Source organism: Thalassophryne amazonica, chromosome 18, assembly GCF_902500255.1.
Source record: "Thalassophryne amazonica chromosome 18, fThaAma1.1, whole genome shotgun sequence".
In the NCBI taxonomy this organism is placed as follows: domain Eukaryota; kingdom Metazoa; phylum Chordata; class Actinopteri; order Batrachoidiformes; family Batrachoididae; genus Thalassophryne; species Thalassophryne amazonica.
The window spans coordinates 71,162,618-71,175,255 of NC_047120.1; the positions used below are offsets into that span (position 1 = coordinate 71,162,618).

General features: G+C 43.7%; 1 protein-coding gene across 1 annotated transcript in view; it reads right to left on the reverse strand.

Annotated features, from left to right (window-relative positions):
- Positions 1 to 12,638, reverse strand: part of cacna1g (calcium channel, voltage-dependent, T type, alpha 1G subunit) — a 518,682-nt gene that overhangs the window by 116,811 nt on the left and 389,233 nt on the right. The window contains 7 exon segments of the mRNA XM_034194509.1: positions 6,370 to 6,432; positions 6,435 to 6,523; positions 6,525 to 6,580; positions 6,680 to 6,769; positions 6,861 to 6,877; positions 6,880 to 6,996; positions 10,445 to 10,553. Coding sequence (XP_034050400.1) covers positions 6,370 to 6,432; positions 6,435 to 6,523; positions 6,525 to 6,580; positions 6,680 to 6,769; positions 6,861 to 6,877; positions 6,880 to 6,996; positions 10,445 to 10,553 — 541 coding nt within the window.

The window sequence follows — 12,638 nt, forward strand, 5'->3', positions numbered from 1 at the left end:
TGAGTGACAGCTCACTGAGCCAAGAGTTCATAATCAGTGTGTTGTGGTCGCTCAGATATCGCTGGCTGTGGCTGCCAGCTGTTGTGGAGGGCTGTGTCTGTCGTTTTGAGCATTTTATTCAAAATATCTGGAATCCGTCTTGTCCTGTGGTTAATTGTCTAAACTGATCAGCGCTATTTCTGTCGAGTGACATTATCCTGCGATGTAATTTTGGACGGTAACACGTTTGAGCTATTGGCAGCTTGAGCCATTAGGTCCAGTTAATGCACAATTAATGAGAAAATAAGCAGGTCATAATTTTTAATGGCCATGCCAAAGAAAAGTGCTGTGTAGTCCCCAAAAATCTGATTTAATAAACATCCAAGCTGAGGTTAGCCTGTTAGCTTAGCTTTGGTTTGGACTTGACAATACCCAGAGCAGCAGATTTTGCGATTCATATCAGCAGTTTCATGCCTCCACAATGGGTGAGATCACACACAGGGTTTGTCCAGTATAGATACAGTCGACTGTTCGATTATCTTCAGGACACCGCTAGCTGTCGATGCAAACACACGGTTTAAACAAGCATATTTCCACCCTCAGACTTCCTTGACCTCATGTTACAGAAGTCCTGAACTCTTGTGTACTGTGAGGACACACCCACATGGGGTGTGGGGATAGATAAACTGTCCTGCCGTTGCTCATGCTCCCCATTTGTTTGGGGAAGGGGCGTGGCCCACAGTAGCTCCTTTCTATTTAAAGTGGCAGGCAGAGATACACGAGGTTTCTTTGAGACCAGGTTACTTTTGGCTGTAGTCTGATGTCTTTTTTTTTAAGAGGATGTGCTCAATAGGCCACGCCTCCATTCCTTCATGTTTCTGTCTCATGTCAAATCATCTGTTCCTCCCTGCGTCACCCCATCTCGGGTTCAGTTTCCTTGCCATCTTAACTACACCGCGGTGCTGTTGTGGGTGCTGGTGGTCAGAGCAGGCCCCTGGCTTAGGCAGTATAGTCAAGTGCTATGGGCGCAATGACCACTAGAGGGCGCAGCAGCACCAGAAATTGGGGAGGAAAAAAAGAAGAGGAGGAAAAATGCAACAAAGACAGAGGTAATGTTACAGTAAAGATGACGCCATGACGATTATTTTCCTTTTGCAGAAAGAATATTAATTGAGAACATCATTAACTATTAGCATATCATATAGCTAATCAATAAATAGCTAGTGCTAACTGCGTCAGTTTATGGATGCAGAGACTTATTTCTAGCAATATCTGACTGACTTTGATAGAAGGGCCAAAGCTATAACAGAAATTAATAATGTAATTCCCCCCCCTTACCTTCCTCAGGTAAATGTATGTAGATCTATTAGATTATCCACCAGGTGTTGTTATGTTATTCTGTATCATGTATTTTGACATCTGGTGAGCTAAACGTTTTCCCAGACTTTAATCCTCTGCTAATCAAAATGCTATTTATTTCCCACTCCTGTATCTATAGTTGTAAGCCTGTTGTTCATAGTGTCTAAAGTGTGTTTATAGTGTTAAACTTTCTCTCTGTGTACATTCCTACATGCAATATTATATTGATATATATATATATATATATATATATATATATATATATATGAACTCAAAGATCTAAAACTTTTTCCACATACACAATATCACCATTTCCCTCAAATATTGTTCACAAACCAGTCTAAATCTGTGATAGTGAGCACTTCTCCTTTGCTGAGATAATCCATCCCACCTCACAGGTGTGCCATATCAAGATGCTGATTAGACACCATGATTAGTGCACAGGTGTGCCTTAGACTGCCCACAATAAAAGGCCACTCTGAAAGGTGCAGTTTTATCACACAGCACAATGCCACAGATGACGCAAGATTTGAGGGAGCATGATTTGAGCACCCATTGAGCATGTTTGGGATGCTCTGGACCGGCGTATACGACAGCGTGTACCAGTTCCTGCCAATATCCAGCAACTTCGCACAGCCATTAAAGAGGAGTGGACCAACATTCCACAGGCCACAATTGACAAACCTGATCAACTCTATGCGAAGGAGATGTGTTGCACTGCATGAGGCAAATGGTGGTCACACCAGATACTGACTGGTATCCCCCCCAATAAAACAAAACTGCACCTTTCAGAGTGACCTTTTATTGTGGGCAGTCTAAGGCACACCTGTGCACTAATCATGGTGTCTAATCAGCATCTTGATATGGCACACCTGTGAGGTGGGATGGATTATCTCAGCAAAGGAGAAGTGCTCACTATCACAGATTTAGACTGATTTGTGAACAATATTTGAGGGAAATGGTGATATTGTGTATGTGGAAAAAAGTTTTAGATCTTTGAGTTCATCTCATACAAAATGGGAGCAAAACCAAAAGTGTTGCGTTTATATTTTTGTTGAGTATACATATATATATATATATATATATATATATATTAATAATACTTAAGTTTATTGTTGATTCTTTCTTTGTACTCTGTAGCCTAATTGATTATTTGCATTCCACTGTAATGACAATAAAATTGATATCATAAGGCCTACTAATATATCAATTACTAATATAATGAGCATTTCAGAAACATCTATTGTGAATTATGCTGTACAATACAGGGCTTGACAGTAAGGCAATTTATGCACTGGCCCACAGGGCCAGTAGAATCTGAAAGTTACTGGCCCGGATGAAAATATCACTGGCCCATACTTTCACGCCTGTGCCGAACCGGGGGGTAACTGATAAGAATTTTTTAATCAACACTCAGACATTAGAATTGGGTTTCCTTAATGTAAAAACACTTGAAAACAACACAAAATTCTTATACTACATGATAAAAACCTTAAAGTGAGTAAACTTTGAAAAAAATGTCGGTAGGTAACTGATAGGAATTTTTTCAACACTCAGACATTAATACAAAAATTATTTATTTCTTGATCATTTACAAATTATATGTTAAATTTCATAAACCAAGTTCCTTGCTAATGTTGTCACCGTGGGGTTTCCACAAGGGCATACTGATTAGACTTTTAAACTGGCGTATGAAATCATACCACATTGTCTACCAGGACATGGTATATTTATACTTACTTGTCAGCATATTCTGGCATGGCCCTACAAGTTCCACAGAAGACAACCTCACTCTCCTCATCACGCTCCAGCCATGGGCGTCTTTTCTTCCAGGAAGTTTGCCAAGTTTTCCTCACCCTTTTCTTCTCATATTCAGCATCAGCAGCCTTCCTCTTCTGTGCTTGTTTTGAGGGTGATAGCTGTTCTTTCCTTTGCTTTCCTGGTTTATGCCCAGGGGCAGGAGGTTTCAAGAAATTCATAATATTCACTGCGCTCGATCTTGCTTAAGCGAAAATGACGCGTCGATGTTGAAGCGAAATTTGCGCCACATCAGAAGATGCGCCTGCAGACGAAGTTCGTCTGCACTTCGGCAATGTTCCAAACATTGCGAAGTGGTGCAACATGTCCTGTCTCTGGTAGCAGCCTGTGAGCAGGACGTATGTCTCTTTTGTCCTTTATTTCACAACTATGACAAGAGTTTTTGGAGGAGCAGCAGCCCCACAGCAGCGGGAGCGGAGTTTCTTTTTCTTTTTTTTTAATTGTTTACATGTGCGCGCGTGAACGGGACAGTTGGTCCTCAAGTTGGGTCCTGCAGAGGCAGAAGGACCGCTGAAAGCAGCCGTCATCCAGACGCAGCTCCTGCAGCAAATAATGATACTGCCTGAATTGGGAGCGTCTCATGACGTTTGTCAGCTTTCCACAACAACTCGCTCCGTGTGATCAAGGTCCGTCATGTTAACTTGACTGACAACCGGAGCCGGCGAGCTGAATGGAAGCTCCTCCTATTTGATGACGCACCGGGGCGAATTTTCGCAGCAAAAGCAGAGCGACACACCGGGTGAAGGAGGCGCGTCCGTTGCCACGCGACCCCCGTGAATTTGTAGCATCTGATCGCGCCCGGTGTGAACGCGGCATTAGAATAATAAATCTGCCCAAGCGATTTTAATTCTTACTGGCCCATACGGACCAGTGAAATATGAACTTCACTGGCCCGTGGTGGCCCGGAACATGTAAAAAAGGCCGCCGGGCCATCGGACCAGTGCTATTGTCGAGCCCAGCAAATAGTTAACACCATTGATGTGCAGTTTTTTTTTTTAGGTTTTTTATTTATATCATTTCATTTTCTTTTTGTATTTTCCTTTTATTTTATGTTTCACATCATTTGCTTGACTAGTGTATACTTCTCTGCTCTTTTCAGATGCTTTGCTGAGATTCCTCAGTCCCACCCTTGAAAATCCTCCTAACAATGACTAAAACAAAGCTATTTGATTTATTGTGAGTATATTTACTCTAGCAGTGGAATTTTTTGCAATGCAAGGGGCGCCACCTAAACTCTTGCCTAGGGTGCCAAATTGGTTAGGGACGGGCCTGACGGTGGTCGTGCAGCGGTGCGGCGCTGTGGACAGTGGATGGGTCGTGGACGTTGTGGAATAACTGTGGAACACAAAGCCACAACAGAGAAACAGGAGACAGCATGTCCAGCCAACTGAGAGCTGATGGGAGAGAGGCAGGAGGTGGGGGCGCGGGATGGGGCCCTACCTCCCGTGATCACTGAACTGAGAGAACCCACGCCACCGTGGTGGGTGGGTCGTGGTGGTGGCGTGGGTGGGTGGGTGGTAGGATTAGAGACACACAGAACATGCTGGAACCTCTGTAACCTTTTAATGTGCCTGCAGATAGGGCCCAACTCACCCCCGGAACCATTAAATCTAGAGGAATGAGACCGTGTTAGTCAAGGAGAAGCAGACGGAAGCAAGGAAGGAAGGAAGAGCATGAGGAGAGAGTCAAAGAGAGGGAAAGAGGGAAAGAGGGATGGAATAAGAGCAGAAGGAAGCGATGGAAGATTAAGCTGGTTTATGTCCGTGTTTTGTCTTTCCAGTGATTCTGAGTCCGTTTCTTTGGATTTAATTCGTAACTTTTTGTCTTGTAATGATCAAAGCAGCTATTTAATGTCACCTTTAAGAAATCTCGCAGTTCCTGTATTATTTTTCTAAATGCTACTTGTTTATTATATTTATATTCTTAGACATGAAACTCTGTGCGAGTCTTTTAAAAAAGTTTCCTTAAAAAAAAAAGAGCCAAAAATAGGGAAAAACAAAAACAAGAAAAGAAGCTAAAAATATAAAGCTATTGTAGGCTTAAAAAAAGTAAAACTGTGTGACACTCAGATTAAACAACAAAAGGCTTGTGCAGGTGTAGGGCTGAAAGTGTGCAGGTGACTTTTTTTTTTTTTTTTAGAACTTTCCCCAACCGGTCAGGGTCCCGTTGCCGAACACATCCTGAAAAATAAAGTTCCATCTCCATCTGTATTTCTCAGAGTGGGTCAGAAACATTCTCATCATAAAACAACATTATGATGTCATAAAGAAGAAAATCAAGGGGTTTCTAATCAGCTTAAAGATGAAAAAAATAAAAAGTGTCTACTGCTCCTTTTAAAAATAGAAAAAAAATAATAAATACCTTTGTAGGTAAAATAGAAAGAAGCATCAGCAAATTCCCAAAAGGGGTCCTATACTAGCAGATGCTAGCACTTATATTTGGTGGAGGACGCAGTGGAAAAAAAATACAAACCAAAAAACTGTTTGATACCAACTCCGATACAGCCGGAGGAGAGGGGAGAACAACTCGAAGGAATCTCAGTCTTCCCAATGAAAAGGGGGGAATGGCCGGTGTGATCAGCTACACGTGAACTACAGGAAACCATTTCCTCTTTTTCTTACAAATTTTGGTACAACCCCGCCCCTACGGCTGTACAAAACGCATGCAGAAGAGGTGAAGGGAGAGGGGTTGTTTCCTTTATGATTAAAATATGCTAAACACACCCCCTCCCTCGGCTCTGTGTGCCATCACCATGCAAGCCCGGTTGGTCATCTCTCAGCGGGCATGCACCAAGGGCCGTCCCAAGCACGTGTCTACGGCAGACCAGGCAAGCTGAGGGAGGCGGGACAAACTTCATACCAGCGGTCAGCTGTCGTAGCTCTGGAAACTCACAGATTACAGAAGATTTCCCAGAACTGACAGTTTGATAAATTGGGAAAAACTTCCCCCAGTCCTGTACGGGAGTCTGCAGAGCAAGTACAGGTGACGAGCGGCCTGCGAGACAAACCGGTGAGAAGGGTGACAAGGAGGGGACAGAGGACGGACGAGAAGAGCAAGGGTTCTACCGCAGGGGCGCAACGATAGTCGGCACTAGCTCGCTAACAGCGTTCTTCCGGACTCAGCCAAACCAATCAAGAAGCAAGACAAAAAATTAAATAAAATAAACAGGCTCAAATCAAGCAGGACTCAGAAAGATGTGGAAAGACTACCGACCAGCCAGCTCCTTCTCCTTACTCCGTCTCTTTTTCTCCATGCGTTTCAGTCTCTTCTCCTCCTTCGCTTGGCCTCACTCGGCCTCCTGTGGCGCCGGCACTTGTGGAAGTTCTCCACCACCACGCCCACAAACATGTTGAGCACAAGAAGGCCACATCAGCAGGAAGGAGATGAAGTAGAGGAGCATCCACGGGTTGTAGTTCATTATTGGCTGAAACAAACAAAGACGTTTTTTTTTTAAAGCTATTAAGTCGCCTGAATTCACATTCACAGTGCAACATTCAGCTGAGTGACTTTTTAATACGTTTACCTGTTGATCAACTCCTACCGCATCCAGTCCATCGTACATAATGTCCACCCAGCCGTCTTTTGATGCCAGGACAAACAGAGACATCAAAGCCTGAGACAGAGACACAGAAGACAGGAGTCACCTTTCAACAAACAGTCATTTAAAACCTTCAAAGCCGTCACCAGCTCTGCTGAGGACTTACCTGTCCAAGATTGTCAAGTTGTACTTGTGTCGAACCCATTTGTAGTTGGCCTGCAGACAGTCCGACTTGTTGGTGACGTTCCTCACGTCTTCTCCTTGACATACAAAGAACTTCCCTTTGAAGAGCTGAGGCGGGAAACAAAACACAGACACGCCACTGATACCGTCATGCTATGACAGATTCTTGCTAGTAGACAATTCTTGGCAGCTTAGTGGTTAGCGCTGATGCCTCACAGCAAGAAGGTTGCTGTGAGGCATCAGCGTGTGTGTACTTGGCTTGTTCTCCTCGTGTCTGTCTGTGTTTCCTCCCACAATCAAAAACCTTCTTACTTAGGATTTGCTCCATTCTCTGCCCCTGAGCAAGGCAGTATCTCTGGAGTTGATCCCCAGGTGCCGGACTGTGGCTGCACACTTCATCATATGTGCGTACAATAAAGGTGGTGGTGGTTCTTCTGCTTCTTCTTCCAAATCCTGGTTCCATTCCTGAAGTGAGACTTTTTTTTTATTGCTGTGACAGTTTTTAGATAGAGATCTTAAACTCCTCCACTTGAGGCAAGGACCTCCACCGATCTGAAGAGAGCAAAGCACCTTTTTCCGGTCAAGTACCATGGCCTCGGATTTGGAGGTGCTGATTTTCATCCCGGACACTTCACACTCAGCTGCAAACCGCCCCAGTGCACACTGAAGTCCTGATTTGACGAAGCCAACAGAACCACACCGTACCGCAAACAGCAGAGATGAGATTCCGTGGTCCAAACCAGACCCCCTCTACACCTTGACTGCGCCTAGAAATTCTGTCCATAAAGGTAATGAACAGAACCGGATTGGCAGACCGGGGTGGTGGTCCCTCTGTTTAAGAAGGGGGACCAGAGGGTGTGTTCCAACTACAGGTGGATCACACTCCTCAGCCTCCACGGTAAGGTCTATTCCAGAGTACTGGAGAGGAGAATTTGACCGATAGTCAAACCTGAGATTCAGGATTTGCAGTGTGGTTTTCATCCTGGTCGCGGCACACTGGACTAGCTCTACACCCTCCATCGGGTGCTCGAGGGTTCATGGGAGTTCGCCCAACCGGTCCACATGTGTTTTGTGGATCTGGAGAAGGCATTCGACTGTGTCCCTTGAGGCGCCCTGTGGGGGTTGCTCCAGGAGTACAGGGTCCTTTGTTAAGGGCTATCCGGTCCCTGTACAACCGCAGCAGGAGCTTGGTTGGCATTGCCGGTAGTAAGTCAAACCTATTTCCAGTGCACGTCGGCGTCCGCAAGGGCTGCCCTTTGTCACCGGTTCTGTTCAGCTGAAAATCATACTTTTTAAAAATGTATTTTTGATGACCGTTCATAGCCCACCTGCTGTACTGCAGCTCGAAGCCGTTTGGCAACTGCAGGGTTTTAGGTTCCATAAGATAAAATCTTGGTGTGGAAGTTAAAGGTGTTATGTAATTATGCTCAATAATCAGCAGTTACCGGAGAGTATAGGAACAGGACGACAACAAACACCGGTCACTGATTGAAGGAAATGTTCACATCGTCAGTGTTTGACACTGGTTGAGGTTAAGGACGGTGTTGTGAAGCCTCCAGAAACATTTTTACATGTTACACAGTGTCTAATTGCTGGTTCTTGGTTTCCTTACAACCGGTCACCCTTCAGATCACCACTTTAATTGGACAGATGGTTTATGGAAGCAAATGTGCTAAAATGGCAGACGGACAAGAATCAGAACGAAGCGCTCAGTGGTAAAGTTTATACTTTGGGTCATTAGCAATTAAATCGCCACTGCATGGAGAAAAGTGTAGCATGAGCACCCCAGCACAGGAGGTTTAAATGCAAACAACACTGAGGGGGGTGTTTTGTGGGGGGGGGGGGGGGGGGGGGGGGGTTAGGAAATGAGTTTAATCATTGTGTTAATTAAGTTTGGTTCCTTTTACATCAACATCTCAAAAGCCATGAAGTACAGCTTCTTCACCAATTGTGAAATTTGCATTTAATTTTCTTGTCAGAATCGTAACTGAGCTGGAAAATGCAAACAAATCACCAAGTTTTCTTTTTTAACTGAACAACTTTCTATGAAGCCAAAGCAAAGTATTAATGACAACTAGTGTCTCAGTGGAGCCTGCAGTTCGAGATCACATCCCACTGGTGTTGATTTCTGCGAGGTGACGTTTTCAGGGCTGGTGTTGACAGCGTACACAAAAACTACTAAACGGATTTTCTTGAAATTGGTGGAAAACATGGGGTATGGACCAAGGACAAACCACTCAGGGGTGGAGCCAGGAATTTTTTTATCCATGTCCTTCAACATTGCAAGATATGACGTTTTAGCAGATTCCAGTCAATTTCTCCTGAAATTAATAAACAGACCATGATGGGGTGAAAAACAGGTATTCACATTATCAAAACATTCATCAATATATTTAGTTTGGTGCAGATCAATAAAGATCCTGGTTTTTATGCATTCAATTTTAAGTGGGTGCATTGTATTGGGTGAGGTAAGATTACAAACTGGGCCTTGAAACTACAACTAAATTTATTCTGATCTGGAGTTAACACAACAAAATGATTAAACTTTTAAGGTATATAATGAATGTTGTGGTCTCACAGAACACTAAGAAATACAGTTGCAGGCTTTGTTTGTTGACTTACACCTCACCCCAGTAAAGCAAGAAAACCAAGTTTCAGCTCAAAGTTCTTGATTTTTCTTCTTCAGATTTCTCTTTAGTGCAGCAGATAACTGAAACAATCATGCAAATGGTGATAAAAGCCATCAAATTCGGCAGAAATACTCCTTAGACATTTCTCTTTTGAAAAACTGATTGGCCACTTGACTTTTCAATCAGCGGTCAGGTAGGGGTCAATTGAAAAATTACACAGAGGTCAAAATTAAAAGATGCTCCATCATATTGAAAAATATTCCACATTGTTTGCCTGATCATAAAGATTTAAAAAAGGTAATAGTTTTGGACTATCGTGGACTGAAATCTATGGAGTTACAGGATAAAAACAGCAAGAAGGTGACAAAGGTGAGTTTCATTTTGTACAGGGGGGTCAAAAGTTGCTTCCAAATTTTGGTAAAAAGTGATGCAAATTATGGTTGAGCTAATAAGATTAATAATGGATATAGTTTTGACTGTGTTGAATGTTGGTCCTCAAAGTAAAGCGTCAAACAAGGTCTATGTCTATGGATTCTATGACATGTGACATATGTTACTCCGTAACATGATAAGGATGATACATGGTCCAAACTATCCTTTTTAAAACTTGGTAACTCAACCCCCTGTACAAAATGAACTGACCATGGGGTTGAGTTAAATTTTGACCTCTGTGTAATACTTCAATTGCCCCCTCCTGGAACACCGATTGAAAAGTCAAGTGCCAATCAGTTTTTTCAAAAGAGGAACGTCTAAGGAGGTATTTCTGCCAAATTTGCTTTTATCACCATTTGCAGGATTCCTTCTAAATATCTCTATCTGCTGCACTACTTCATGGACCTGCAGTTAAAATGTGGACTTCAGTCTTGGTGGAGGTTTATGAGCACTTCTTCTTCCATCTTTCTCCCAGCCGACTCCCCTTGAACTCACCTGGACTCCCGGATGCCAAAGATGATGAAGAAGGCACAGCAGATGACCACAATGTTGCCGAGGGCTTCAGAGATGGACATGAGGGTCTCCACCACCAGCTTCATGGGCCGGGGCTGCCTCTACTGATCACACTGAAACACAGCCACCGAAGGAGGTATGAGTGCCGCATGAGACAGTACACCAGCGCAGGACACCTGCAGGTCACTGAGAGTCCAGTGTGGATCAGACAGAAGACTCCTGGGCACACCAACCGCACGCGTTGTCCTTCTTATTACTGATTCAGTGTTTAAAAAGTAAGATCCGTTTTTCTTTCTGCATTCTTCCTTGTTTAGCAGTCAAAGAAACAGTCACATAATTAAGCCAATGGGCCGATGAGGATGTTTAATTAGCACCAGCGTGGCATCCGGCATCACGCCGCAGTGCAGCAGAGCTTCTCCAAAGACATCTAAAAACACTGACTGTGCACATCCAAAAACCCAACAGAGTTCAGTTTGGAACACGAGCAACCGGAGCTTTTTTTTGGGGGGGGGGGGGGGGGGGGGGGGGGGGGTTGCGTGTGACAGTTTATTAACACCTGTTCTACAGGAACGCTGGAAGAAGTAAGCCCATGATGCATCTTACAAACAGGCATGGATGGTCACATGACCCTCGTCCCTCCTCTGGGGGGTTTGGAGCTCAGCAGGAGTCAGAAATAATGGAATTGGAATTTATAAAAACGTGGCTACATGAGCATCTGATCACAGCTTTTTAAAATATTCTTAACCATTTTTTTTCCACTTCTGCATGTTTGTGTGAACACTCTGGGGTCCAAATCATGCTTTTTGTATATTTTATGGACCTCTGAAAGACTAATATTGTGCGTGTGTGTTGGGGCGGGGGGGGGGGGGGGGGGGGTGCACATTAAGAGTTGACATGAGATAATAAGGAATGAAGGCCTCATGATCAATAACTATGATCACACTAATGAGCCCCACAGCCACCTCTCATCAGTTGAGAGGCACGTTGAGGTGCAGTACGCAACTGGCCTAACAGAGTGTGCTATTGCTCAACATGCTACTTATGATCACGTGCACAAATTCCTCTCAGAAAGGCTTAAAACTCAAACTCGAGGTCCACTTTGACCTTTTCTGTCACTCTGGGACAAATGTTCAGTCATCACCTTTGACATTTATGATCTGTTAAATAACATGTTACCATATAAGATGAGTTAAAATGTCCAATCATCTCAAAAGCATGATTTTCTTGTGGTACAGATATACTCTGTCCAATTACTTATGGCCTCTGACAATGGAGGGAGTGTGTTCAAATAAGTCGTAAATCATTCATGTGATTTTCATTTTTAAAGTCAACAAAACAAGAACATCTTCATGTTTCATTTCATTTCTACTGTGGTGCTCGCAAGTAAAAATAGACACAAAAAAGTCACCGTCCAAATAATTGTGGATTCACCGTAGCATGAAATTAGATTTTTTTTTTCATTCCTTTCCAAAGCCGAGTCTGGTAGCCATTAAGGCCACCACCACTTGATTTCAAGTGAGGTGTTTGAAAGTTGAATGAAATTCCATCCATTTAAATCTTGACCTCACTGTTACACTTCAAACGATACACTGTACCCTCTCCCTGAAAGTTAATCAAGTCCAGGTCTGGAGCAAGCACCAAACAGCAAGGAACGCCCCCCGGGTCCTAGATTTCAAACCTCAGGCAGTCAACCAGTCTGTTAACACCTCTCAAAAATAACCATCCATCTGCCATAGTCAGGTGAAACCTGATTGTCTCCTTGTCCTTCTTCAGCCACTGGTCCTCAACACTCAGGCCCTGTGTGTCGGCTCATCCACAGAAAACAATGCAAGTGGTACTTCTTGTCTTAGGTCTCCCTAACTAACCAACTGTTTTTGACACAAAGACACCTACTGTAGTAGCAAAGACATCTGTTTGTCACAATTTGGTCACTGGCGAGCATCCATATCTGAAATACGTACCTATATTAAGACAGGTAGCATCTTGGACCCTAAGACTTGGAGCCTTGTTCTTCTGCAAAAACATCAAAATCACCAACGTTTCTGTCCGACCATCCTCATGACTCCAATAAGCTCCTCACAGGCATCTCTCGAGCTCAATGGCCGAGGACCCACACACACGAATGTCACTGTTGAGATACACTCACCGGCCACTTTATTAGGTACACCTGTTCAACTGCTGTTAAC